Source organism: Coptis chinensis, chromosome 6 (genome assembly GCF_015680905.1).
Source record: "Coptis chinensis isolate HL-2020 chromosome 6, ASM1568090v1, whole genome shotgun sequence".
In the NCBI taxonomy this organism is placed as follows: Eukaryota; Viridiplantae; Streptophyta; class Magnoliopsida; order Ranunculales; family Ranunculaceae; genus Coptis; species Coptis chinensis.
The window spans coordinates 2,768,110-2,795,491 of record NC_141461.1 but is presented as its reverse complement, the minus strand read 5'-3'; the positions used below and the strand labels follow the sequence as shown (position 1 = coordinate 2,795,491).

The window sequence follows — 27,382 nt, the reverse complement described above, 5'->3', positions numbered from 1 at the left end:
ATTGTTGCTATCTCATTGTTGTGGAGTTAAGTCCAATCTGAGCATCTTCTTGAGTTTACCACATGCTTCGGTGATATCACTAAGAGCTATTTTTTTTTGTTGATGCAAGGATTTTCAAGGTTGGCATCATCTTGCTTTCTTTACTACCTTTTTTGTAGCTCTCTCTCTTTCTTCATTTACTGATTTTTAGGTTCATTAACTAATTTATTTGTTTCTTTGATGTTAACTTTGATATTGTGTTGTAAGTCACATTAAGCCATGTTTTTACGTTAATGAATATGATAATGATCATTGTGATAATGAATTGTTTAGTTACTAATATTTTTATGTTTTGCTATGTTTTCACTTTTCTAATGATATATAGATTTAAGTTGGAGATGCTGCACTCGCTATCTTATTTTTTCTTTACATAATTTATATAGTACAACCTCTACCGATATGAAGTATTCTTCTTTTAAATAGCTTCCCTCTGTACAGGTTGTGTTTTTTTTTCCTGTTGTTTTGTTGTTGTGTTCTGTATAGACACTATGATTATTTTTTTTTTGTTTTTATATATATAATATTATTGTTGTTGATTTTTGTGTAGTTTTTTGTATAATAGCTCCTATACAATCTACAGTTGAGCATGCCCTTGCCCCCCTACTAAGCGTGACCATAATCAATTATTTATTTATCCTTAAGCAAGAATATGTTAACCATCTTACTGAAGTACAAACTAGAAGATGCGTGAGAGAAGTTAATCCTTCACTTCTAGCAGTTCCAACTATATCAAACATGATGGACGACTTCTAGGTGCGGTTTACAGCAGGTTCAAGTGTTATAATGTTATATGCAAGCATAGTTTAAAAGAGGAGAATTAGTAGTACTGTTAGCAAAGAGATTACAGACAGTCAACACAGTGGTAATAGGTGACAACGAAAACTTATGAAGGTTGTTGTAGTAAAGGATAGCAGTCTGAGATTAGAAGACCACTGTAATAGTATTTAGAAAGCTTTTGAAGAGTTACTTTCAAGTGATTTTACAGTCGGTTTTAAATTTTTTTGGGTTCAAGGTAAATGTAATTATGACGCTCATAATATAGCTAAATGGGTAGTGGGTATATAACTCTGTACAACCTATGTTTAATTTAAGTATTAAAGTATCAATGTGACTTCCTATACTGTTAATACGTGCATTACACATGCATATCTCTACACTATATGATAGTCGGGTTTTCCGGAACTAACTCTCACCATCGAATAGGCAAAGTTTACTATTTATCTAATTGAGAAGTACCTCCCTCACTGAAATTATAACCAGCTCCCCCTTTATTAATAATTTAGAAACCACCCCCCCCTCTTTTTCAATTAGCCCCCCACTGTTTTTATTCCACACAATCAGAATCCATTGAAACCATGGTACCTATCGATCTTGAAAGACCGGTTTAAAGACTGAACAACTGATGTGTAGCTCAGTTTGCATACTTGTTGCTAGTAATATGTGAAACAAGACCGAAAAATCAAAAAGTGAAGTCATGTGCTGACTTAAGTGAAGTCATATGTCATGTGCAAAGTTTCAATTAGGCTTTGGGTTTCAGGTTCTTTATAAACATCCATAGAATAAGTTGGAGGCCCATTTAGAGGCCCGTATTGGAGAAGCAGTTTTTCGCTAAGGTCCGTTAAATTTGGAGATAGAGGCCCGTATCCAGGCCCCATTGGTGATGCCCTAACAACCCCATCTTTGTTTTACTTGAAATCTTATAGTGCAAAACCCTTTAACGTCTCCAAAGCCCTTGTAGTTCCTTTGCTTTTCATGGTATGCAATGTCTTGTTTAGTTGTTTGTAGAAAATTGCTGTTTCAAGCCAATAGAGGTAGAAATCTGAATGCCCGATTCGTTTATATACAAAACCCATTCTCCAAACCATTCTCAAAGCGTACTGAAAATGATTGTTCATTCACAGTTTCTTATCTTGAAAACTCGTGTGGTCTCTCCACTGAAGCAGCTATTAAAGCTGCTAAAAAAGTACACTTTGAGAGCACAACTAATCCTGACTCAGTTTTGAAGCTCTTCCAAAAATATGAATTTACCAATGCTAAAATCACAACTATCATCAGTAGATACCCTGTGGTTCTCTTGTCCAATCCAAACAAAATCCTTGAACCCAAACTTCAGTATCTCAAACAGCTTGGTTTTTCTGGCACTGACATATGTCAATTCGTTACAAAATGCTCTAACGTTTTACATTCCAGTTTAGAATACACGATCATCCCGTGTTTCCAACTGCTCAAGATGTTACTGCCAAGAGAAGAGAATGTCGTTTCAGCAATAATCAAAGGGGTAGTGTTGCGTTTCTTCGTTTGGATCCTCAGAAACATTTGGAGCCCAAAGTTCAGATCTTGCGTGATCTTGGTGTACCAGATTCTAGTATCGCCAAACTAATCTTGATTGGACATCGAACATGTGGGCAAGAAAATGACAATTTTAGTGACGCGGTCAAAGAAGTTCTTGAAATGGGTTTTGATCCTTCTGGCAAGATGTTCGTCTATGCTGTTCGAGAAGTGTCAAGTGCGTGTAAGGCTAAGCGAGAAGCGAAAATGGGAATTTTTAGAAGTTTTGGCTGGTCAGATGAAGAAATTCGTTTGGCGATTAGACACCAGCCTACGTGCATAGCTATTTCAGAGGAAAAGCTTAGGATTGGATTAGATTTTTTCATGAATGGAAAGAATTGGGAGGCTGAACGTCTTGCCAAAAACCCAAACGTACTCAGTCTTAGCTTGTATAAGCGGATTATTCCGAGGTTGAATGTTATTCCGAGGTTGTCAAGTCATTGTTTATGACTGATGAAAAGTTCATCAAGAAATTTGTGGGCAAGTATAAGGACAAAGCCCTTGAACTTATGGAGTTATACCAAGGTAAGCTTTGATTGACTTAATTTGGTTATCTTGTTTTTGTTTCCCTAAGTTTGGGGACATCAGAATTAAGTATCAGAAAGTGTGTGATATTGATATTTTTTGCGTATCAATTTTGATCCTATCTAAGTGTTCTTCATTTGTACTTTTCAATATACTTACATGTTATTTGCTGTCTCATGAAGCTCCATTAATTTTAGATGATGTTCTATTAGTTGGATAATAATTTTTTTAGGATACGAGAATATATTTATTAGAAAGAAAAAGAAAAAAAGATTGACAGGTATGTAATACTGTTTGTTCCCTACGAAATTCATAGAAAGATCAGAAAACAAAAAGGATGAAATCTTTCTCCTATGTGCGTGTGAGCCAGGTTCTCTCCTGTTGCTGACTAGGTTCTATCGCAGTATATTTGTTTCAAGCATTGATAATATCAACTAATTAAACAAATAAATAGCAGTTCTATCTGCTAATTGTTTGTTTGAACATCATATACTGTCTAACTCATCCACTTTGGTTTCTCCAAATTCCTCAACGACAAGCTAAATAGAAAATTCTTCTATCCAGTGAGACAGATCAAGGAGAGACCATCTTATATAGGGCCAGGATCTTTGTGTCCGATGTCCTTGATAATAAACAGGATACACATTATAAGACAATGATTAAGATACGTTAACAGAGCATAAAAATTATCCAATATGGGTCAACTACCACGGAAGTTGCATTGCACTTGGCAATCCTTTAATTCTAAGCTACTTCTGTTCACAGTATAGCACACACTGCATGTTAGGAGAACAAATCTCCATCTCAAATGTGTTACCTTTGAAGTCTTTAAAAAGAAATTTGCAGAAGTTGTGGTCTAGATGCTTCTGCTCTGGAGATTATAATTCCATGAGTGAAGCAAGTTTTTGGTTGGGTGCCGAGAGAGAGAGGGGGAGAAACAGGTCCATCCTACTGGTCTTTGAATGGTGCATCTTCTCCTTGTTCTCTCTTCTTGTCCTCACATCTTCCACTACCCTACCAGTTCCTCTCTTCTTCTTCCTTTGTCCCTACCTCTCACTTATCCTTGATTGTGCCCACTGCTCTGCGCTAGATTGGTACTCTGGCGTACCATTTGCCATGAACTCTTAAGGAAATACTAAACATGTAACCGTAGCCAAATGAAACCTTCACAGTTACCATGGAAATAACCAGACTCTAGATTAATTAATGACGATGTGTAATAAACATAATTGATAAACAAAACTGCAACAAAATGCCAAAAATCAGAAACGGAATATTAACTCAATCACATGTTGTACCTCTGACCAGGGTAGGCGGCTTCCAAGATTTGCACTGGCTCCTGCTGAACATGATTTCACCCTCTCTGGACGGATGGGTTTCGGACATATACCCTAGGAATGAGAAAAAAAAAATGTTTTCTTCACTTTGGTTTCGGAAATAAAAGGGATAAAGGACATATCAAAACTGAACTACACATAAATCTCTCTTTATTCCAACTCAAATGCCAGAGATCAGGAGAAGCTAGCTTTTTCAGGTTTAAGAATATCAAGAATACCATTAGTATCAAGAGATAGTTGATTTTGAACTGTTCTAAAACCCTTGTCAGTAACTGAAAACCCCAAGAAATTCACAATTTTACTCGTGCAAAACGTAACGAAAGATGCACTTTGTTGTGAACGTTATGTATCTAGCTAGTTCTAACATATTCTACTCATAAATCAATCATTGAACAAGTACAAGTAAAATAAAAAAAAGGCGAAATGGAACCTCGAGAACAGTTGACGAAGTAGAAACAACTATATAGACAAATTCACACTACTGAGCATTAGAATTTCATTTACACCAAAGTTTGTAATTAGTGGCACCCAAAATCATATTATCCAAAATAAAAGTTAGCTTCTATTGCATTTATATATTAGCAATGTCACTATCACATATGCTACTTCTAAGATATATCTTGCCATGGTATGAGAATCTTTCTTAGTTTAGTGGGACTAAAAAAAAAATCTATCTTTCCTCCATTATGAATTTTCTTTGAGATTTATGAACCTAAGTCTCTATAACAACTCCCACATGCATACAACTTGCTCATACCTAAACACCTAGCCAGTTGGAAGATTCACTTCTTTATATTTAAAATCCCACTCGTAAAACTTCAAAGTCTGAGTTTCTTACAATAACGACAATAACATAATTCCTACAAAGAGATTGAAAAGCCCTCAGACTAAATGTGCATACCAAACTAAGCTACCCTCAGATTTGTGAACTAGAAAAAGCGTGAGTACAGGAGATTTTTTCCTGTGTAATTAAATGAGCAAATATCTAGTAGTAAATCCCACTATGGGTTGGTATTCTTTGTTCTCAAGTCTGTAAAGAAAAATGTGCGAGACTTAACAAGAGAACGTGTTCTTATCCTTTGTGAACTAGAAAAGGCATTAGTACAGAAGAATTTTGCCTGTGTAATTAAATGAGCAAATATCTAGTAGTAATGACCATAGTAATTCATAGTCTTAAAACTTGAGTGGAAAGTTCACTTTTGTGCTTAAAATGGGAAAAGATAACTTCTTTTGATCATGTATCCTGTTTAAACATCTACTTGATTGTTATAGGTTGGATGCTGCTGTTCTTGATCTAGTTGCAGATGATAGCACTGGTTTGCAAAAGCAGAAATCTGACTATCATTGGGATAAGGTACTCCTGATTCCCAACAACGCTATTTTGATTGGTTATTTTTCCTCAGGGATTCTGTAACATAACTTGAATTATTATTTTGTCAACAGAACGCAAGAGGTACATTAAATTAAGCGACAATGACCGTGTGACTGCCAGTGGAAAGGTATGGTTTTATACCCTGATCTTAGTCATAAATATGCTTTGTCCTTATGTTCGGATATGAAATTCAAGTAAATAGGGGCATCTAGGCGTCAAGGGTAGCAATGTTTTTGACTGAATTAGTATCTCTGAAGGCCTATTGTGTGCATTGAGTATCTGTTTGGTTGTGATGTACAGTGGAAAATGAAGGTGTTTAGGTTATACCTGGGACTTTGGGGTTATAGTGTCTCTCTTCTTTGGGTCTGCTTTTGGTTTTCAATTACTTTATATGGATACAAACTTTTCAGGAAATAAGACTATAAAAGATCACAAAGTTTCACCGTTTGGCCATACATGTTTGTTGAAAAGATGTTTTACATTTTGTGCAGGTCAAGACAGAGAGTGGCTCGAAAGTTAAATCTACCAAGACTGGAATATATAAGCGGTGGAAAGAACGTTCACACCATAAGGTATCTCTTAGGGGAACAAATTCTGATGGTGGCCATTCGGAAGTTGACAGAGGCTTCTCAGGTATTCTTTGTGAGTTAGAAACAATCTTCAATCGTGTAAGCTTGACTTCTTTCTTGCTTTCCTTGTTTATATCATGTCTGTTAATTCATATGTCATCTTTTCTTAAGGACTCTCTTATAGCATGCTAAAATCAATAACAACTTTTCAATAAATCTCGGTTTGGTGCCAATACTTGCCAATGGTTTGTTGCAAAGCAAATAGGCCCTTCTGGTCATACTTAATTGAGAAAACTCTATAATGATGATTTCGGGGGTCTACATTGACCACATAGGGGTGTCATGCAATTCAGAAGATTGCCTTGTGACATTCATTTAATTTACTGCGATTCTTCTGTTTTATAGGAGACCGTCAAATGCAAGGTGATAATAGAAACTATAGAGGGGGGCGTTCAGAAGGGGACAGAGGCATTTCTGGTATTGTTTATGAATTAGAAACAATCTTCATTCAAGTAGACTTGATTACTTTCTACATTGACCGCAATCGGGTATCATGCAAGTCAGAAGATTGCCTTGTGACATTCATTTAATTTACTGTGACGTTCTTCTGTTTTATAGGAAACCGTCAAATGCGAGGTGATAATAGAAACTATAGAGGGGGGCGTTCAGAAGGTGACAGAGGCTTTTCAGGTATTGGTTATGAATTAGAAACAGTCTTCATTTCGTGTATATTTGTACTTTCTGCCTGAAATTTGCATGAATAATCTTTCTTGCGTGTAACTATCTTTTCTCACGTAATCTCTTATAGCAAGCTCTTTATTTTATGGTGTCCATTAGCATGCTGAAATCAATAGCAACTTTTCAGTAATGCAAGGTTTGGTGCCAATAATTGCCAGTAATTTTTTGGAAGCAAATTGTGCCCTTCTGGTCATATTTAATTGAGAAAACTCTGTAATGACTTTTGCAAGTGTCTATAATGACAACATATCATTGTGATGCACAATCAAAAGATTGTGTGGTGACCGTTCTTCTATTTTATAGGAGACCGTCAAATGCGAGGAGATAACAGAAATTACAAAGGGGGCAAGAAGCACGGTATTCCCAATGCGCATGTGCCTTCGGAAATTAAAAATCCCGATCAAGTTCGCAAGAGAAGACAGCAACAGGCCAGTAAAATCTCGTACATGAAAAGCAAACCTGGGAAGGGCAAGAAGTTTGGGAAGAATGGGAAAAAAGGTAAGAAGTAGGTGAACTGTTCAAAGAAGGATTGATATCACCGACAAGTTTAAGATAACCGGTTTGGGCAGAAGATTATGCATCACCAAGCCAGCAGAAGAACCAGTCTCTACTGCCACAGATTCCGAAGTTTTAACTATATAAATTCATTTTTGTAGTTCTAACGAAATTTCCGCATGTTGCTGCTATTTGCTTTATGAGAAGCACTGTTGTTTCTGTTAAATATATATGTAAAAATCGAAAGAAATACTTCCGGAAATGTCTTCATTGGCGCCAATGTCCTGGGAACTGCTTCTGATCAAATGTGTTCCCAGTAGTGCCTTTTGCCGAAAAGTGCCAGATGTAATATTTCCAAGTTTAGATATACATTTATTTGGCAGTACTTGCAGTAGGATGCAAAAAAACACGACGGTGCAAGTGAATCATCATTCAGTCCTCCACTTGTGGTACAGGTGGCTTGTGAAAAAATGTGCCTTTGCGGGCATGTGGTACGCGAAGTGTTATGAGATGATTGCAACTTAAAACGTACAATCCAGCCACAAACCAAAGCTTTGATACGTACTGAGGCAAGCCAGAATGACATTGCACTCAATAAGTTGCCTTCATCTGTTAACCAGTGGGAGAAAGTGTCGTTTCTGAATTATACAAGCTTAAACAGTCAACCAGACGATACAGTTTCTTCCTCCAAACTCAGATCGTATGCCTTGGGTAAAATTTAGACTTGAAACTTTTGGGATATTTGTCGATATATCAACATTGGTTTCGTGTAACGAATTTTAACCGATTGATTTTAACATTAGGATATTAGGTTCGGATTATGATATGACTGTATCCGAATCCGAAAATTTATATCGATATCCGAATCTGACGGATATTAAAAAAATTATCCGAATCCGATTTCGGATATCTGAATTGGATATCGGATAATATCCGATCTGAAAATTAGTATTAATTAAAATTTTATTTGTTTTGAATAATTCATTTTACCACTATAAAAACTATTATAAATATATATATATATTTGTCATTTATTATTATTATTTTATTATTATAGTTTTATATTATTAGTTTATTATTTTATATAATATTTTATACAATAATAAATAAATAAATAAATTATATATAATAACTATTAATTTTTTAAATCGGATCCAATATTTTCAGATGCGGATACGTATCCGAAACCAGTTCGGATATAAAAAAAATTATCCGAATCCAATATCTGAAATTTTCAGATAATTATCTGATTTTTCAAATCCGAATTCGGATTCGAATATTTGGATATCAACTTGCACCCATATTTTACACCAATATGTACCGATATATCAGACAAATCTATATTTCGCCGTATTAGGCCATTTTTCCTTAACACAGGCATGAACGGGTTTCGAGGAACTGTCTCACTCTTGAGTTTCTCTGCAACAAGTCTGCAAAACCCTTCACACAGAACGTAAGTCATCTCACAATTTCTTTGAAATTTTCTGTACTTTTAACATTGTTATACTTATTATTCTTGGTCTTTAAACCCTGGTACCTTATTATATATCTAAAACCCTTTTGTTAAGTGCAAAACGTCTTACCTTGTTCTTTGCAAGAAACAAGTGTTCCAAGCCAATAGAGGTAGAATTCTTAATACCAATTTCATACTCCTTCAAAACCCATTCTCCAAATCATTCTCAAAGTCTACCGAAAATAAATCTTCATCCTCATTCACAGTCTCTTACCTTGAAAAGTCATGTGGTCTGTCCACTGAAGCAGCTCTTAAAGCTGCTAAAAGAGTTCACTTTGAGAACGCAACTAATCCTGACTCAGTTTTGAAGTTTTTTCAACAACACGGATTCACCAATACTCAAATATCAACCATGATCAGTAAACTCCCGTTGCTTCTCTTGTCTGATCCAAACAAAACCCTTGAACCCAAACTTCAGTTTCTCAAAGAGGTTGGTTTTTCTGACACTGACATAGGTAAGCTCCTTTCGAAAAGCAATTCCTATCTCTTTGCCAGTTTAGAACACACTGTAATCCCATCTTTCAATTCGCTTAAGATGTTACTTCAAACGGAAAAGAATGTCGTTTCGGCAATCAGGACTAGCATTGGTGTGGATATTCTACGTTTGGAACCTCAGAAGTTTCTAGAACCCAAAATTCAAATCTTGCGGGATCATGGTGTACCCGACTCAAATATCTCTAGATTCATCTCGATTGAATTTCAAAACTTGGGTGTAAAGAACAATTATTTTAATGACACGGTTAAGGAACTTATTGCAATGGGAATCAGTCCATCAAGCAAGGGGTTTGCACAAGCACTTTGTATAGTGTCAGGGATGACTAAGGCTAAGCGAGAAGTGAAGATGGGAGTTTATAAGAGTTTTGGATGGTCGGATGAGGAAATCCTTATGGCCTTCACACGTCAGCCCACTTGCTTAGCTATTTCGGAGGAAAAGCTTAGGATTGGATTGGATTTTTTCATCAACAGAAAGAAGTGGGAGCCTGCACGTCTTGCCAAAGCTCCAAACATACTCGGTCTTAGCATGGAGAAGAGGATTATTCCGAGGTTGAATGTTATTGAATTTCTTATATCAAAGTGCTTACTTGAGAAAGACATGCACATTGTTACTCCATTATTTCTGACTGATGCCAAGTTCATCCAGAAATATGTGGCCAAGTATGGGGGCAGAGTTCCTGAACTTTTGAAGTTGTACCAAGGTAAGCTTCGATCAGTGTAATTCGCGTTCCAACATTTTTGTGTTTTAATGTTTGAGGGACATCAGACTTGAGTTTCAGGAAGTGAATGAAATTGTGGATTGTAGGATGTGAATTGATCTTAAATTGTCAACAAAGCATGCTTCATTTGTCAATTCATTATACTTTCTTGTTATGAGCAATTTGGTTACATGAAGCAAATTTCTTTTATCTGTTTAATTTTCTTGTAGAATTATTAGTTCTCTTAGTTGCATTTTATTGTTTGGCAAATATGAGTGTTGCTTTAAAGGAAAATCTTGGAATGCAGAATGGCTCACATTGAAAACCCTGGATTCATTAGTACTTGTATTATTTATCGTGCTGATATTTGTTATCTAATTGTACCATAAGTCCATTACATCGGCACTAAGAATTGTCTTGGAATTTGGAAATTAATTTAGCTCGGAATAATTCATACTTGTGTACTGTTTGGTAACCTCGTTTTTTTTTCAGTTTTGAGTGATGAGTGAAGTCTAGGCTTGAGTATATAGAAAGAGTCTTGGAGGATTTCTGCACCTATTTGCACGTCTATCTGTGTCCAGTTGGAAAGCAACTAACCCCTTTTCTTTGTGCATCTCAAAGCACTAAAGATGTTAGAATTCTTTAGTAATCCTTTATTTATTTATCATGCAATAGTTTGTCTGTCAACTTGAAAAGATTTGATTCATGTTGAGAGATGTTGGATCTCAAGACCCATTTTGTAGTTTCTCCAAGTCTGACATTCAGATCCATCTACGGAGCTACTACTATTCATATTCCCATTTCCTTACCTTCTTAACTGACACACCTCTCTGATGAAGCAGCTCTCTCAGTTGCAACAGAGTCCACAAGAATTTCTTTTCAGTGGTCAGGTTCATAAAAAACAGTACATTCCTGATTCCTCCACATTGAGGTCCCCAATCTCATAACACCTACAGTATTTGCATGACTGTCCTTGTAAAGTTGGAAAGTAAATCCCTGTCCTTGTGCATCTGCTGTATGATTAACCTAAATTGATAATGCTCTGGGCTCAGTTACTGACGTGAAGTAATAGTTGGTTTAGGAAGATGCTTTAGGAACGTTTTGGATTTCAGTTTGCTTCTGCCATTGCCGTTGCCTTTCAGAGGTTGTCAAGGAAGGAAATGGTAAGCATTATTGCACAAAACTGGAAGGCAGAGTGATCTAAATGGTCCAGGACACTCCAGGTTAAGGTTCTTCAAGGTATCAGAAATTGTCAAATGTTTTCGTCAAGAATAGCTTACAAGCTGGATAAGTTCATTAACAGATTTGGTTTGGAGGTTGCTAGTGTTGTCTGTTATTTGACCTACGTTTGGAGAAGGTGACTGTTCCAAGGTGTGGTTATTCAATTTCTGATCTCGAAGGGCTTGATGAAAAATTGCCCATGTAATATGGAGTTGCTGATGTTTGCACAAGGAATTACAATAGTATACCAAGTCATCATTTAAACGTTTTTTTAAAAAAAGGTTGAAGAAGTAACGCACGCGGAACTCGGAAACAGGCTTTTTATAACATGCATGGAGTCTATATTTTAACATAGCAACTGCTAACAAATCACTGTCCACCAAAGGTCCGAGTCTCCATTTCAGCTGTTGAAAAATGTTGATAGCTCCTTCGGCATTCCCTCGAGTGTAAAGCTCCGAATACGCTGCTGCTTGGCCCTTCGGGGAGCCAGTTCTATTGCAAGAAAAGCTTCCTGGAAGTGTTCGTTCACTCTCTCCAGCTGAGTTACTGCTGCCACCACCACACCATAATATCATAGAAATTCCTTTGTCCTTGGCGATATGAGACTCCCCGGATGAGGTAATAGTCGCGAGACAGAGGCAATGTCAGTAGACCGAAATATTTTCGTTTTGAAATTGTAGTAACCTAGATACCTGTTAGAACATAAAAGCAACATTTCCCCGTTCTTCATCAATTGACTTGGCTGATACGGAACTGGGTGCTCAAGGCGAACAACATTGGTTATATGTGTGATAAAATATTCCTTACACCAAGATGACTCTAACCCGTAATCCTTTCATCACCCATATCCGAATATATTCAAAGTGAATCACATGAACAACAGCAAGAGATTCTCCTAAGACCAACAAATTCCGTCTTATATCTTTATCCTCTAAACCCGAAGGCAATGGGAATTCCTCCGTAACCAACTTGAATAAAATAATTTGTTGTTGAAGAAACCACCTTACCAGTTGAGGTCAATGAGCTTCCTATCCAGTATAAAGCTCCATTAATGAAAACATTTGATTCCTTATTCGAGTCCCTTGGAACGTTGAACAGAATCTTGTTCGCGTTTACCCACATGCATGTACTCAATTCATCATATACCTGTGCAACTGTCTCATATATTGGATTAGAAACTGTATCCCGCCACGTTACTATCATAATGATCTTGAACACTTCAGAAACTGGATCAAAACTAAACCCAAACAAATCTTCTTCAAAACCTACCGTCAATGGAGGCTTAGGTACAGTAATATGCTCTTGAGTAATGGGATTATATATAAACTAAGGCCCATCTTTGTACATGGGCTCGAGCACTGAAAGTATCAAACCATAACACGTATAAATATCCAAATAAAGTTGAGGTGGTGATTTGACTTTCACAGTAGTAAGGTAAATAAACTTGGTTTCACCACAAGACGCTAAGCTTTCATTAGAACAAGTCCAATGAAGAGCTGTTATAATGGGCTGCTATAGTACCCCGACTGAGGATTTTTAACATTTTTTGCTGCCCAACTAAATTTGAGAGATAAAAAACACAAAATTAGTTCCAATGGAGGCGTTGAAGATGGAGGTGCTAAAGGGATACAGATGGCACAGTTTCTACCGTCTGTCCATTAGTTGCATAAACTGTGTCGCCTGTCTCCCAAAACTTATTATGCCAGCTTAGTGTCAGTCTCCCGAAACTTATTATGTCGTCCGTCTCCCAAAATTTTATAAAACTAGGATATTTTATTATGTTGTACCAAGATTTACTTACCTGCTCGCAACGAGAAAGAGAATAGGCATTCTTGATAAGATATCGATTAAGATTTCAGCTGGGAGTTTCGACATTATTCCACTCATTTCAATCAGATTTTTCTTCCTAGGTGCGTGGAGGAGAAGAACCTTATCTCATTCCGAGGGTCAATTTCGGTCATTGCCCAAAATCTCGCCGAGATATCTAGTTTTTTGGGTACACCGAGATAGAAATATTCGATATTCAACCGAATATTGAATATGTTTTTTTTTTTATATATTTCATAATTTCTGAAATAACGATATTTCAACCGATATATACGATATATCATATATAAATTGTTGATTTTGACCGATATTGTTGACTTTGACTAATATATTGACGATATTTCCGATATAATCTATGATATTTTTGATATATTGACATACAAAACAAAATTTTGACTAACCAACAAAAAAATGTATATCTTTGATATTTCTGATATTTGCGATATGTCTCGGTTGTTGGCTACATCGGAATTCGATATTTTGGTCCTTGATTTCGGTGGCCCGGCTTCGCTGTTAAAAAAAAACAGGTGTCTTGGAAGATAGGAATATTTCGAGCTTGCCAAGAGGGGATTCCGAAATATTGAACATATATCGGTTTTTGGTACCCGAACGGTATTTTTGAGGCCAAGCGTTTAACAAAATCTTTCAGTCAGACACAGACTTGAAAGTTGGGTTTCGAAAATCCTTTCTATGCTGGTAAGTTATGCTACAATCTCTTTTGTGATTGTTTGGCTTTCATGCTTATATATGGTTATTTATTAGTAGAAATATAACAACTCCATCTTTGTCCCTTCATAGTATGCCAATGTCTTGTTTAGTAGCTTGTAGAAAATTGCTATTTCAAGCCAATAGAGGTAGAAATCTGAATACGCGTTTCGTCTATATACAAAACCCGTTCTCCAAATCATTCTCAAAGTGTACTGAAAGTCATTGTTCATCCTCGTTCACAGTTTCTTACCTTGAAAAGTCATGTGGTCTCTCCACTGAAGCAGCTATTAAAGCTGCTAAAAAAGTTCACTTTGAGAGCACAACTAATCCCGACTCAGTTTTGAAGCTCTTCCAAAAATATGAATTTACCAATACTCAAATCACAATTATGATCAGTAGATTCCCTGTGGTTCTGTTGTCCGATCCAGACCAAACCCTTGAACCTAAACTTCAATATCTCAAACAGCTTGGTTTTTCTGACACTGACATATGTCAATTCGTTACAAAATGCTCTAACGTTTTACATTCCAGTTTAGAATACACGATCATCCCGTGTTTCCAACTGCTCAAGACGTTATTGCCAAGAGAAGAGAATGTAGTTTCAGCAATAATCGAAGGGGGTAGTGTTGCGTTTCTTCGTTTGGATCCTCAGAAACATTTGGAGCCCAAAGTTCAGATCTTGCGTGATATTGGTGTACCAGATTCTAGTATCTCCAAACTAATCTTTATTGGACATCGATCATGTGCGCAAGAAAATGATAATTTTAGTGACGCGGTCAAAGAAGTTCTTGAATTGGGTTTTGATCCTTCTAGCAAGATGTTCGTCTATGCTGTTCGTGAAGTGTCAAGTGCATGTAAGGCTAAGCGAGAAGTGAAAATGGGAATTTTTAGAAATTTTGGCTGGTCAGATGAGGAAATTCGTTTGGCGATTAGAATCCACCCTACGTGCATGGCTATTTCAGAGGAAAAGCTTAGGATTGGATTAGATTTTTTCATGAACGGAAAGAATTGGGAGGCTGAACATCTTGCCAAAAACCCAAAAGTATTCAGTCTTAGCTTGTATAAGCGGATTATTCTGAGGTTGAATGTAATTGAGTTTCTGATCTCGAAGAGCTTACTTGAGAAAGATGGAAAGCTCGCTAGTGCACTATATCTGACTGATGCCAAGTTCATCCAGAAATATGTGGCCAAGTATGAGGACAGAGCTCCTGAACTTTTGAAGTTGTACCAAGGTCAGTTTCGATCTATATAATTAGTGTTCCCTCTTTTTGGTGTTTTAATGTTTGAGGGATATCAGATTCGAGTTTCAGAAAGTCAATGTCATTGAGGAGTGTTGGGCGTGAATTGAGCTTAAAACGCCAACACTATGCTTTGTTTGTCAATTATGTACTTTGTTTTATGAGCACAAGAAGCACACATTTCTTTTATTTATTTAATTTGCTTGCAGTTTTTTTTTCATTAATTAATTTTATTGTAGAATTACTAGTTCTCATAGTTGTGGTTTATTGTTTGGTGAATATGAATGTCCTTTTAACATGGAAAATGGTTTGATCACAATGAATATCCTGGATTAGATAGTGCTTGTATTATTTGTTGTAATGTTATCTCGTATCTAATTGTACCATAAGTCCATAACACCGTTAAGAATTGATTTTAAGCGCAGTGATAACCAGGTCAAGTGAGGCTACCGATTTTGAAACTTGAAAGCATCTCAATTCTCATGCCATATTTTGTCTATATCAACGTAAAAAAATTTTGTTTCAAGTCTAGAGATGTTGGATCTCAAGACCCATTTGTAGTTTCTTCAAGTCTCCGTATTCAGGTTTTTCCAAAACCATAGATTCCTCCAAACTCAGATGTCAGGACGCATGTCTCATAACAAAGTGAAAAGTTTATATAAGGACTTACAAACGTATCTCAAGTTAGAATATATATGAGTTTCTTTCTTCAACTGACATACCCAGTAAGAATGATAGCAATGCTCTTGCTAGTACTCAAGCATGTATGTTGATGCATATTATATGAGAATTTTGAAAGGAAGTGCAGTTTGAGAAGAAGGTGGCTAATAGGGAGAGGATTCTAAGGAGGATCAAGTCAGAGGCAGACAAATGCTATCAAGCATTCAGAGAAGATGCTCCTTACACTAGCTTTCTCTCTATCGTTAGACATATAAATCTGGATAACCTTTTTTCCAATTTTTCCTAATGAGTGTATTATAATTAGGTTTGATGCTGCCTTTACAGGGAAATTGGATGGGCTGGAGCGGCGCAGGAAACACTGCCTGGAACAGTGAAGGAGACATAGTAGGAGCAGCACTCTGGAGGTTCAAGGCTAGTAAAGCTATGGAAGCCGAGATACAAGTAGCAGAGGTGGCAGTAAAGATAGGTGAACATTTACAAGGTAGTGAGTTTGCATTTGAAGGAGATTTTTTGGAGGTTATCAAGGCAATCAATGAGCCTGAATCTAATTGGACCATGATAGCTCTTAGGAACTCTATTATATCTCGATGTATGAGTTTTAGTTTCAGTAGATATAGATGGGCAAGCAGACATTTTAATGGGAATGCCCAGTTTCTAGCAAGCTGAATGTGTCATCAGTAGGGCAGAGGGGATCTTCCAAATTGTATGTTAGATCCAAACTTGGTGCCTGTGATTCTTTAGAGCATTCCCAATGCAAGTCACTCTTATTCACCTCTACGTCAGCTCTATTTCTCTTCTTTTCCACCGTTTTGGTGAAAAGCAAGGTGAGGCTGCCTAATACAAAGGTGACTATTATTCTCGGACGGGATGTTTGATTCCGTCTGAATGTAAAAATTGAAAAAACGTGCCGGACGGAATGAAAAAAAAAAGTTGAAAAAACACGCGAGACGGAACGAAACATTCCGTTCGAAAAAAAAACCGAAAAAATTTAAAAAAATACACGAGACGGAATAAAATATCCCGTCCGAAGTACCCAACTCAACTACTATCTCGGTTGAAGGTTTCACTCTCGTTTTGACTTGGGAAAATAGTCATCTTGAATCTTTGCGCATTGGGCAAAGGTTTTTGATATTTTGGAAGTTAATATTGTCACATCTGCATTGGGAATGCTCTTAAAGGCTATATATTTTCTTTCCAAAAAAAATAGTACTAACTGAAATATCCCGATATATAAAACAGAGAAAAAGGAAAATAGTATTAATGAATATTTTGAAAATATTTTAGATTCTAGTAATCCTATAGATAATGAGGACATTCTTAACCTGTTTAGGTCTTGTATTATTGATAAAGAAAATCATATTCTTATTGCTTGTCATTCTAGAGATGATGTTTGGCATGTGGTTAAGAAGTTGGGGGCTCTTAAATCCCCTGGGCCAGATGGGTTTCAAGGTACTTTCTATCAACAATGCTGGGCAGTGGTAGGGGATAGTGTAATTGATTGTGTTCAAGAGTTTTTTTTATACATAGTAAGATGAATGCTAGTTTTAATGAGACTTTTATTGCTCTGATTCCTAAAATTTCTAATCCTGATCATATCTCTAAGTTTAGACCTATCAGTCTTTGTAATTTTTGTTATAAAATCATATCAAAACTGCTGGCTAATAGATTGAAATTAAAGCACATATAAATAAAATTGTTTCTCCTTTTCAAGGAGCTTTCATAAAAGGTAGGAACATAGGAGATAATATAGGCTTGGCTAGTGAGATTTTTCTTAATATGAGGCATATGAAAAATAAAAAAGGGTTTGTAGCTTTAAAAATGGATATGTCAAAAGCTTATGATAGAGTAGAGTGGTCCTTTATTGATAAGATTTTCCATAGATTGGGTTTTAATGAAAGGTGGAGACTCCTCATCTCCCAATGTTTGTCTACTGTCTTTTTTAAAGTGCTTTTGAATGGAGCTCCTTTGGAAGCTGTTATTTCTAGCAGAGGGCTGAGATAGGGAGATCCTCTATCCCCTTATCTGTTCATCTTGGTCTCAGAAGCTATGTCTAGGATGATAGCTTTAGCTGAACACAAAGGGGAGTTACATGGGATTAAGATTAAAAAAGGAGCTCCACCTATCACTCATTTACTGTATGCTGATGATCTCATTTTATTTACTAAGGCTAATCTCACAGAAAATGGGAATTTTAAAAAGATTTTGGAAGATTATTGTAAGGTGCCTGGACAAAAAATTAATTATGATAAATCTAGTTTTTATAGCAGTAGGAATGTGAATAATAAACATAAAAAGATTTCGAAAAAGTTTTGGAAAATGAGTTTTTTTTTTATATGAAAGATAAGTATCTAGGGGTTCCTATAGTCCTCACTAGAAAGAAAAGAGAGGATTTTGACTACTTGGTTGATAAGGTTCATGGGAAGATAAAGGGATGGAGGGCTAAAGTTCTTTCCTTGGCTGGAAGAACTACCCTCATCCAGGCTGTAGTACAAGCCACACCAATTTTTGAAATGGCTACTTATCTTCTTCCAGCATCTACTTGTGAAAAAGATAGATAAGGCTTGCAGAAATTTTTTGTGGCATAGTACTGAGGAAAGTAAAAGCATCCACACCATGGGGTGGGATAACATTTGTAAACCTAAGGCCCAAGGTGGCTTAGGATTCAGAAAAGCTCATGATATGAATAGAGCTATGTTAGCTAAGTTGGCTTGGAAGGCTTTCACTGATAAGACTTCCTTGTGGGCAAAAACTTTTATAGCTATATATGGAAGGCATTGGTTTGATGTGAAAGAAAACCCACCCCCTAATGCTTCCTGGTTCTAGAAAGGGATACATAGGGTGGCAATAACACTCACAGATAGGTGCTTGTGGAGTATAGGGAAAGGGAATGAGGTTTCCCTGATGACTCAACCATGGTTGAGCATAAATAAAAGGCCTATCACTATCAGAGAGCTGATGCCTCTGAGGCCAGAGCTCCAAATGCTTAAAGTAAAGGACATTATTCTGGAGGATGGGAGTGGATGAGATATAAATAGGGTTGATCACCTATTCCCATCTGCTGTTAGTAATCTCATTAAACAAGTGCTTATCAGGCCAAGCTATGGTAGTCAGGATAAGATTAGGTGGATGGGTACTAGAAATGGTACTCTCACTGTGAAGTCAGCATATCAGAAGCTGATGGGGAACAAAGAGGTAGCACAGTCCTCTTATTTCAACATGAGGACTGTTAAAGCTATCTGGAAAATACCTATCACAGCTAGTATACAGATCTTTCTGTAGAAGCTGTACATGGGATGTCTCCCAATTGGGGATTTGCTCAGTAGAAGAGGACTGAAGGGTGACTTCTCTTGCTCCTTCTGTGGAGAGGTCCAAGAGGACCCAGTACATCTGTTTTTTCAATGTGATTGGGTAAAGTCAATTTGGTTTGCTTCTACCATTGGGGGCAGAGTAGAAGAGGAAGTTAGCAATACAATTAGGGAGTGGCTGGACATGTTCATTGAGTGGACTAAGGACCAGGATGATGGAGTAGTAGAAAAAGGGATTTTGGCAATGATAATAATGCAGGAGCTATGGGAAACAAGAAATAAAGTGAAGTTTGAAGGCAGGAGCAAAAATAGAGAAAGTTTAATAAGGACTTCAACAATGTGGACAAGGATCCTTAAGGCCTTTGAAGGCGAACAGGGAGTTGGGGGTCACCAGTCCCAAAACAGAGTTTCTACTCAATTAAATAACTGTCTGAATGAAGATTTATTTCCTGTAATTGAATTAGGTACAATAATAATAAGATTTGATGCTGCTTTTTTCAGGGAAAATGGAGAAGCGGCAGCTGGAGCTATGGCATGGGACAACGAAGGAGGTTTAATAGCAGCAGCCTCAAGGAGATTCACATCAAGGGATGTAGAGGAAGACGAAATGGTGGCAATAAAGGTAGCAGTAAAGCTAGCTAGGAGTATAGGAGCTAACTCCTTTCGAGGGGGACAACAAGCTAGCTATTCATAATGTTGTAAACACGATCGAGTCAAATTCGTGTAATTGGAGACTTGAACCTATAAAGTTTATGGTAGATGAGGTCTGTAGGTCTTTTGGGTTTTGTAAGTTCCATTGGATTAGCAGGAGGTATAACACTGAAGCTCATGAGTTGGCTAAATGGGCAGTTCAGGGTTAGGATGCCAACCTCCTGCCAAAACTCTTACTGGATTGTAGTGTGGTTCCTATGATGTTTTAATATATATACTAGTTTTTGAACCCGTTCTACTAACGGGTTGCATTTTTTAATATTGTTTTCATAAAAGGTTATTTTTAATTATTTAATTAACAAATAATCATTAACATAATCTTCTTTGATTTTTTGTTTTCTTACAATATTATTTAACTAAAATGAAAAGAAAACAATTATTGTATACAACACACGATTCATTAGTGGTAGAATACTTTAGTTTGCATGCAATTAATTCCATTAGTAAGTTTTGTCCCATGATCAGAATGAGCTTGTTGTCATGAAGAAATGTGCATGAAAGGTATATATGTTTAATTAAATATGTTTAGACACTATTTATTTTATTTACTTCACTATTTGTTTGCATGCATAAAAGGTATGCATTGTTTATTTTATTTTATTTATTTCTACTATTTATTCTGTGTTATCTAATAGCATTTTTTTTTTTCATTATGGCTTTGCCATTATTATTTTTTATTTACTTTCTATTATATATTTTGTAACGATAATTATAAATACAGTTTATTTTATTTTATTTTGGTAAAATTTTAAAAAATACTTATAGGTCGGGCCTGCTACATTGATAGTTAACAATCCAAAGCCCCCAAAGTCCACTTGAAAAAATAATATATGTACATTGATTGTTAATGGTGTTTCGACCAAATATTATCAAAACACCAAGTGTTGATAAAAAGACGAAGAACGTAGAAAAGTAATTAGAAAAATGATGGTGATCGGGGGAATGATAAGACTGTACCTTGCGGTTGCCTACGTACCCAAATTATCAGTGGGATCAAGTCTCAAGAACGTAGTTCTGTATGAAAAATAGTTTGGTATTTATATAGGTAGAGTAGAGAATCCTTGTAGCTCAAGTATTCTTGTAGCTTGAGTAATTGTGATAGAATATAAATCTAACTGATAATTATCTTTTTGATAAGGAACGAATCTGGACATAAATCAACGTACATTAGTGGCAAGCCATGTGGCTAAGGTTCAGCCTTTAGACACATGAGTTAATGGGCATGTACTTTGATCCATGATATTGCGAATTGGGCTTTAGCCCTGTCGATTAAATGAATAAAATAGAGACCCCTACTAATGAACGTTTGCCACGTAGGTGGGGGTCGAAACACCGCCCCCTCTTTGTCATGCGAACAAAGTTCACATGGCAAAGAAGAGAAGAAAAATGAGCGGAATGTATAACGAAGTGTCGTGCGAAAAGAAATAATTGGAAAATTGATTGTCGAAAAAAATTCGTGAATTATCGGGAACGAAATAATGTCAAACTAACGTATACGGGACGCAATGTAGTTAAATAAAAGATGGCCGAAAATGCACAGAAATAAATAAAATATGCACAGAAATAAAATTTGCAAAAAAAATTCGATTGGCGAAAACTGTACCGAACGCGTCACGTAATAATACAAAATTTGAATTCGACGATGCGTGCCAACGGAATAGCGATACTTGGATTATACCGTTGAAAATTAAACGTAGGGGCAGTTTAGTAATAATAGTAATAAAAGGAAGTTAAATACGAATTGGACTCAAAGTATTTGGATGAGATAAGAATTCGGATTAGATAAGAGTTTGGATTAGATAAGAATTTGGAGTCGACAAGAGTTTGGATGAGTTTGGATTAGATAAGAATTCGGATTAGATAAGAATCCAAATAGCAATGGAAAACCAGATCTAAGAAATATTATATAAGTGCTAGTATAAAAAAAAAAAAAAAAAAAAAAAAAAAAAAAAAAAGAAGATATACAAGGGTGAGTGATATGGCATGGCAAGGCAGCATGCGATGAGGAATTGAAAATCAAGGATCGAATCGGTGGAGACGTTTATGCATAGACAACGACAAGAAAAAAAGTTAGTAGAACATTCTGATCTATTGATATTGCGCCAATTGGACTCTTTTATATCTGCTAACATGTTTTGGACTGATTTGAGAAAGTCAGTCACAAATATGTATCCTTCCTTAGACCATCAGTGATGTTTAATGCGTTTGAGTTTGAGTACTTGATCCCACTGATAATTTGGGTACGTAGGCAACCGCAAGGTACAGTCTCATCATTCCCCCGATCACCATCATTTTTCTAATTACTTTTCTACGTTCTTCGTCTTTTTATCAACACTTGGTGTTTTGATCATATTTGGTCGAAACAAATGGTTCAAGAGGCCAAAGTCCAATTGAATTAATAATCTATGTATTGATTTTTGAAGTGTAATCCATTGCTTGGGTTTTTGGTTTTAAAATTATTATTGTTTTTTTAATTTTTGAAGTACAATGTGGTCGGGCATGTTTTATTTCAAATCTATTATTTCTAGGCCTGTTAATTTTTAGGCTTTTAATTTTGTTTGGTGTGCTTAATGCATAAGCACATTTGTTTGTATAATGAACACGTGGTAAGATTTGATTTATTTTACAGAAAGATAACACGTGTAAACTCACACTTTATTCTTAAAAAAAAATCACTGATAATACCTTCATCTGCATCTGCCCATCGTTGATTGTACTGCAAATTTCCTTGTTTACTTTTTACAGAGTTATTTTATTATGTTTTTTGTTTTTATTTATTTATTTATTTATTTATTTATTTATTTTATGAATAATTGATTTGAGTGTGTAGGAAGGATTTGCTTCTGTCAATAAACCTTTTTTTTTTCTTTTGTAATGCTTGAAAAAATTGATCGTTTAACAAATGACACTTTTAATAAATGTATTTTCTTTAGTTGATTTTGAAATTGTATTTTTACGCTGTATGGCAGACTTAAAGTAATTTATTCGAATACTTTCACGTTGGTTCTAATTGATGGGGGGTTTTACCTTTACTCACCGTAGTGTCTTTTATGTAATAGGTGGATTTTTTCTGTCTCAATGGTTGATTGCCTGTGTCAGCAATGAATTTTATTCGTCACATGAACTTTTGGGAACTTAAATAATTATCCTAAATCATCGCGTCCAAGGCTAGTGGTATCTCTATTGCATGTTTATGTTAAGGAATATTTACCCATTGAGGAGGCTCAGTCTATTGTGTAGCTTTGCAATACTATTTTCTTTCTTTTCCCGAAGATTCGCATGTCGTACCTCATAAGCTATCACACAACACTCCCTGAATTCTTAAGAGTAGGTTAAGGATGAATTCGAATACTGAAAAACTTGATTTAGATATAGAACACTGAAAGTAGCTCAAGGTTAAGAGTAGGTTAAGAATGAATTCGAATACTGAAAAACTTGATTTAGATATAGAACACTGAAAGTAGCTCAAGGTTTCAAGAAGACTTGTTCAGATATATTTGCTATGTTCAAACTGCATCAAACCCCTCAGTTTTTACTTTTAGGAACTGAAAACCAAACCGGATCTCTCAGAAAGATAACACGTGTTAAGTAAATAGTCGGTTCGGTTCAGTTCAGCAATCTCCCAGGGGTTGATGAATGTGCTTAAGTTTATGGAGTTAAAATGGTCAAATTGGTGGAATTATACTTAAGTGTAGTTTGAAGGATCTTACTGTCCAGAGAACTACATGTAACTCATTACACAGAAACAACCTAAAGGAACTCATAGGGAAGCTGTTAGAATTCATATTTAGCATGTTCAATATAATTAGTCACCACCGTTATTGAACATATACTGCCCAGAGCATAATTCTAAACAAACGACCCAGAAAAGGATTTTCTGCACACAATTGACCTGAAGCTCTCGCAATTGAAACAAATTTATTTATTTCTTTCCAAAGTCTTGACTCAAGTTTCACATACTCCGCAGCAACAAAGATCCTTTATATGGAGGACATGAATGCCTTACCCTTGTCAATTTTGGGCTTTACATTGTTAATGACAAATTGGAAGTTGAATAGGTTACCTATCCATCTCCATAGCTTCACACAAACCTTGCAACCCCACCAGTAGTCTCAACTGCCTTTGTGCACATGTGGCATCTTGATGCCAGTCTGAAGCACTTATTCAGTATCCCTAAATTCACAGGAAGTCGGCAACTTTTCAATGCTAATCACAAAAGCCTAGAACAAACTTTTTTATTTCCACATGGTGATAGTCCAATATAGATTGGAATAAATTGAGAATATAAAACTGAATTGTTGCAGCAAAAAGTGAGAATTGAAAGAAAGAAAAAGCTAGTAGTTATATATAGACATGACAGAGACCAATCTCCATAACAGTGAACACAATCAGGACGAAGAAATGAAATAAAACCCATTATGTTTCAACGCCATAAGCAGGAAAATACTCGAAACTTAATTCACTCATGTAGAGGAACATATTCGACACTTCATATCACCCTTGCAATTACGGAAAAATTGAAGTTAGCACATAACAATAACATAAACAATGTAATGATGGACCGAATAGTTACCGAAATGTGATGCTCTCTCTATTCAATCTATTCCTACAACTGTTTAATAGGGATTAGTCCTCTCACCTATTTAGAATTGTTTTGGCCTTCAGGAAATAAATTCAGAAGCTATGTCATTCTAATAAGCAAATTAGGACTAACAACGATGAAACAATAATAAAACCAAATAAACCAAGCAGTGAAGTACAAAATCATTCATAGTAGGCGAAGCATCGTTATAATACTAAGTATGATAAAATAAACATGCAAATGAGCTAATTGGTGCAATTCTTTCTTGTTTCATTGTCTCTTAAAACTATTACTCCGAATGTCATGCTCTTTTATAGATTAAAGTGACATTTACTTCACATGCTTCACCTGATAACCATATTCTTGAATCAAATGAAATCATACCCATTATGTTTTGCACTGCCCCTAATAAAGATTAATAAAAAGATAAAGAAAAAAAAAAGAAACTATCAAACACTCAAATCAAATGAAGTAAATGTGGTAGAAGTTATCAAGTATCCCCTATCTACAAAAAGACCTAGCTTAAAGAACTCTAATTTCCCAATAGGCAATCACTTAGAGAATAAGTGTGAGAATGAAGCAATGTGGTACATGCCTAATGTTATGTATTTCTTTTTTAGTGTAAAGACGTCTTCAGTGGCTCCAATAGTATAATGATTCCCATACTGGAGCATCTAAAATTCATATGCTCACTGAAAAGTTTTTTTTTTAAATGATTAAAACCTTGGTATTGTACACCATAATCCCATATAAGTAAGGCCCGTCGTATACATGTACTTAGATATATAACTAAGAAATGGGTTATGTAGTCAAAAAAAATTTAGGACCACTTAGCCTCTAGGCTCACCCCTATCACCTAACAGCCTAAGGGTGCATATGGTTGCCTCGGCTGACACTGGACAAGGTAACACCTAGGTACACTTGCACCTTTAACTGCATAGGATATGACTCGACTACCTCCTATGGTGCTTGAGGTAAGTTTCCAACGGAAAATGGTATCAATTGGTGTGCATGCCCCAACCTTATAAGATGAGTGGGAGCATAACAACAATAGAAATATCCTACACTAAGAAAACACAAAAATAACAAACCAAAAACTCGTAAACTTATAACTCCAATACAATTAATATATAACCACCCGTAAAATCAAATAAATAGTAGCACATGAGCAGAGGTAACGAAAGAACAAAGAACAAAGAACTTATAGTGTTGTTCCATTTGTTCATCCATTTAGCTAGAAATGCGGTAACTGTGTGAGAGCAATCATACTGCGAGTATGCATTATTCTCTAAGAAATTATCTTCTCAACTGCCTTTCTTGTTGCAAAACCAACAAAAATTGAATATGTAAAAAATAAATAAATAAATAACTTTAGCAAATAAAATTGCTATAGACAAATTTTTTCTTTACAAATAGCATGAATGGGCTTCCATCATACAACCCGTCATCCCTAATCCATATCTGCTCTAATTTGCTTATTAAAAAGTGATTGTTGTAGGCAGAATATAATTTTAAAGCACCAAATAATAAAAATTAAGACCTGCCACACTTTTTCCACACGACTGGACATATAAATAGCAAATCAGAAAAGCCCGGCACAAACAAATTTGTATAATTAAGTTGATGCATCATCTTTGTGGGGTTTTTCTCATGGCCTAGAGAAGTTTTGGTAATAAATAAGAAAATAGGCTAAGGAAATACCTATCTCAGTTATAGGGATTTCAACAATAAGCTTAACTGCCATTCAGTAACTGCATCAGCAACACCAAGTTTTTGATCACCCTTTGTTTTTCAAATCACTAAATTGAGCTGGTACTTGCTTAGAAGCAATTTATCAGCAAACACCCAATAGACGACTACATGATCATTAGTCAAAATATTTAAAATCCAGAAAACCACCAAATCAAATCAAATTTTAAACACAATCAGGATTGTTTGAAACAAAACGTAGTCATGTATTAGTTCACCATCAAATATCACAACATATATTAAGACCCCATAAACTGCACTCATACTTAGAGTTTTACCATGATCTACTAAATCATGTCCTGCATAACACTAATACATAATGGAAAGAAAGAGTTTGAAAGAGGTGATTGTACTAAATTCGAATGTATCTGCAGCAATATCTCCATATATATACCTCATCCTATATTTGGTCTGCCCTATGGCTGGACTTGCCATTTTTTAAAGTTGACTTTGGGCTTGCTATATTTTTTAGTTTACTATTATTATTATTATTATTATTATTATTATTATTATTATTATATGATGAAGTAGAAATGGATATTATATGATATATTGTTAAAAGAGATTATTAAAAACCAATTGTGTGTGGCTGAGAAGTGGAATGAGTGCAGCTTGATGCATTGTCTTCGTGTCATTCAAAAAATTGTGGTAACATGTGATTTAAGCTAGATGCTTAAAACCACCTAAGGTAACATGTGCCAAAACTTCTGCAAGGACATGATGAATTAGCAAGTGAAGAGCATACATACATACTAATCACCCTAAAGAGTGTGGCAGAGATGCCAAAAATATGAAGAAGTCAAAATGAAAAAAAGGTAGAGAAGAAATTAAAGAACAAACTTGCAAACCTAGGAAATTCATAACTTAGTTATTTCAAGATTGGAAAATCCGCATTTAAAAACTTTAGAAATCACCCGGCGCCTTCATGGCTAAACATCAAAAATATAATGAACAAATTAATAGATGTCCAAAACTTCGTCCTTTGAAGATTTAAAACCTCGCATCGTACAATTGAAATATTGGATTAAAAGGATTTAAAAAAAAAGGACCCATTGAAGTAAAACAATATAAAATTTGAAAAAAAAAACGTACCTTTAAACTTTGAATAAGTAACGTCCAATACTCCAGTGTTCATCTCAATGTATAGTAGAGGCCTTCCAAGTGAGAGGCGATGACATTGTGGTTTTGGAAATTAATACTCTTCAAAGATAGTTTGAGAAAGTAGTATATAACTTGTATGGGAGACGGAGG

General features: G+C 35.7%; 3 protein-coding genes and 1 long non-coding RNA gene across 4 annotated transcripts in view; all 4 read left to right on the top strand.

Annotated features, from left to right (window-relative positions):
* LOC147490723 (putative DEAD-box ATP-dependent RNA helicase 29) overlaps positions 1 to 7,788 on the top strand; it is a 62,870-nt gene extending 55,082 nt beyond the window's left edge. Inside the window, exons 8-9 of the mRNA XM_086565146.1 lie at positions 6,789 to 6,860; positions 7,212 to 7,788. Coding sequence (XP_086421272.1) covers positions 6,789 to 6,860; positions 7,212 to 7,417 — 278 coding nt within the window. The 3' untranslated portion in view covers positions 7,418 to 7,788. The remainder of the gene's footprint in view (positions 1 to 6,788; positions 6,861 to 7,211) is intronic.
* Positions 7,789 to 9,268: 1,480 nt separating this feature from the next.
* Positions 9,269 to 10,431, top strand: LOC147490722 (transcription termination factor MTERF8, chloroplastic-like). The gene is made up of 2 exons (XM_086565505.1): positions 9,269 to 10,112; positions 10,340 to 10,431. Exons 1-2 carry the CDS (start codon positions 9,269 to 9,271, stop codon positions 10,429 to 10,431), a joined length of 936 nt encoding a protein of 311 aa, XP_086421631.1.
* Positions 10,432 to 13,776: 3,345 nt separating this feature from the next.
* Positions 13,777 to 16,445, top strand: LOC147490721 (transcription termination factor MTERF8, chloroplastic-like). The gene is made up of 2 exons (XM_086566484.1): positions 13,777 to 15,097; positions 16,109 to 16,445. Exons 1-2 carry the CDS (start codon positions 13,957 to 13,959, stop codon positions 16,156 to 16,158), a joined length of 1,191 nt encoding a protein of 396 aa, XP_086422610.1. The 5' UTR covers positions 13,777 to 13,956; the 3' UTR covers positions 16,159 to 16,445.
* Positions 16,208 to 20,080, top strand: LOC147490720 (uncharacterized). The gene is made up of 3 exons (XR_015199000.1): positions 16,208 to 16,265; positions 17,166 to 17,233; positions 19,591 to 20,080. It is a non-coding gene; the product is annotated as an uncharacterized LOC147490720 (long non-coding RNA).
* Positions 20,081 to 27,382: the final 7,302 nt, after the last annotated feature.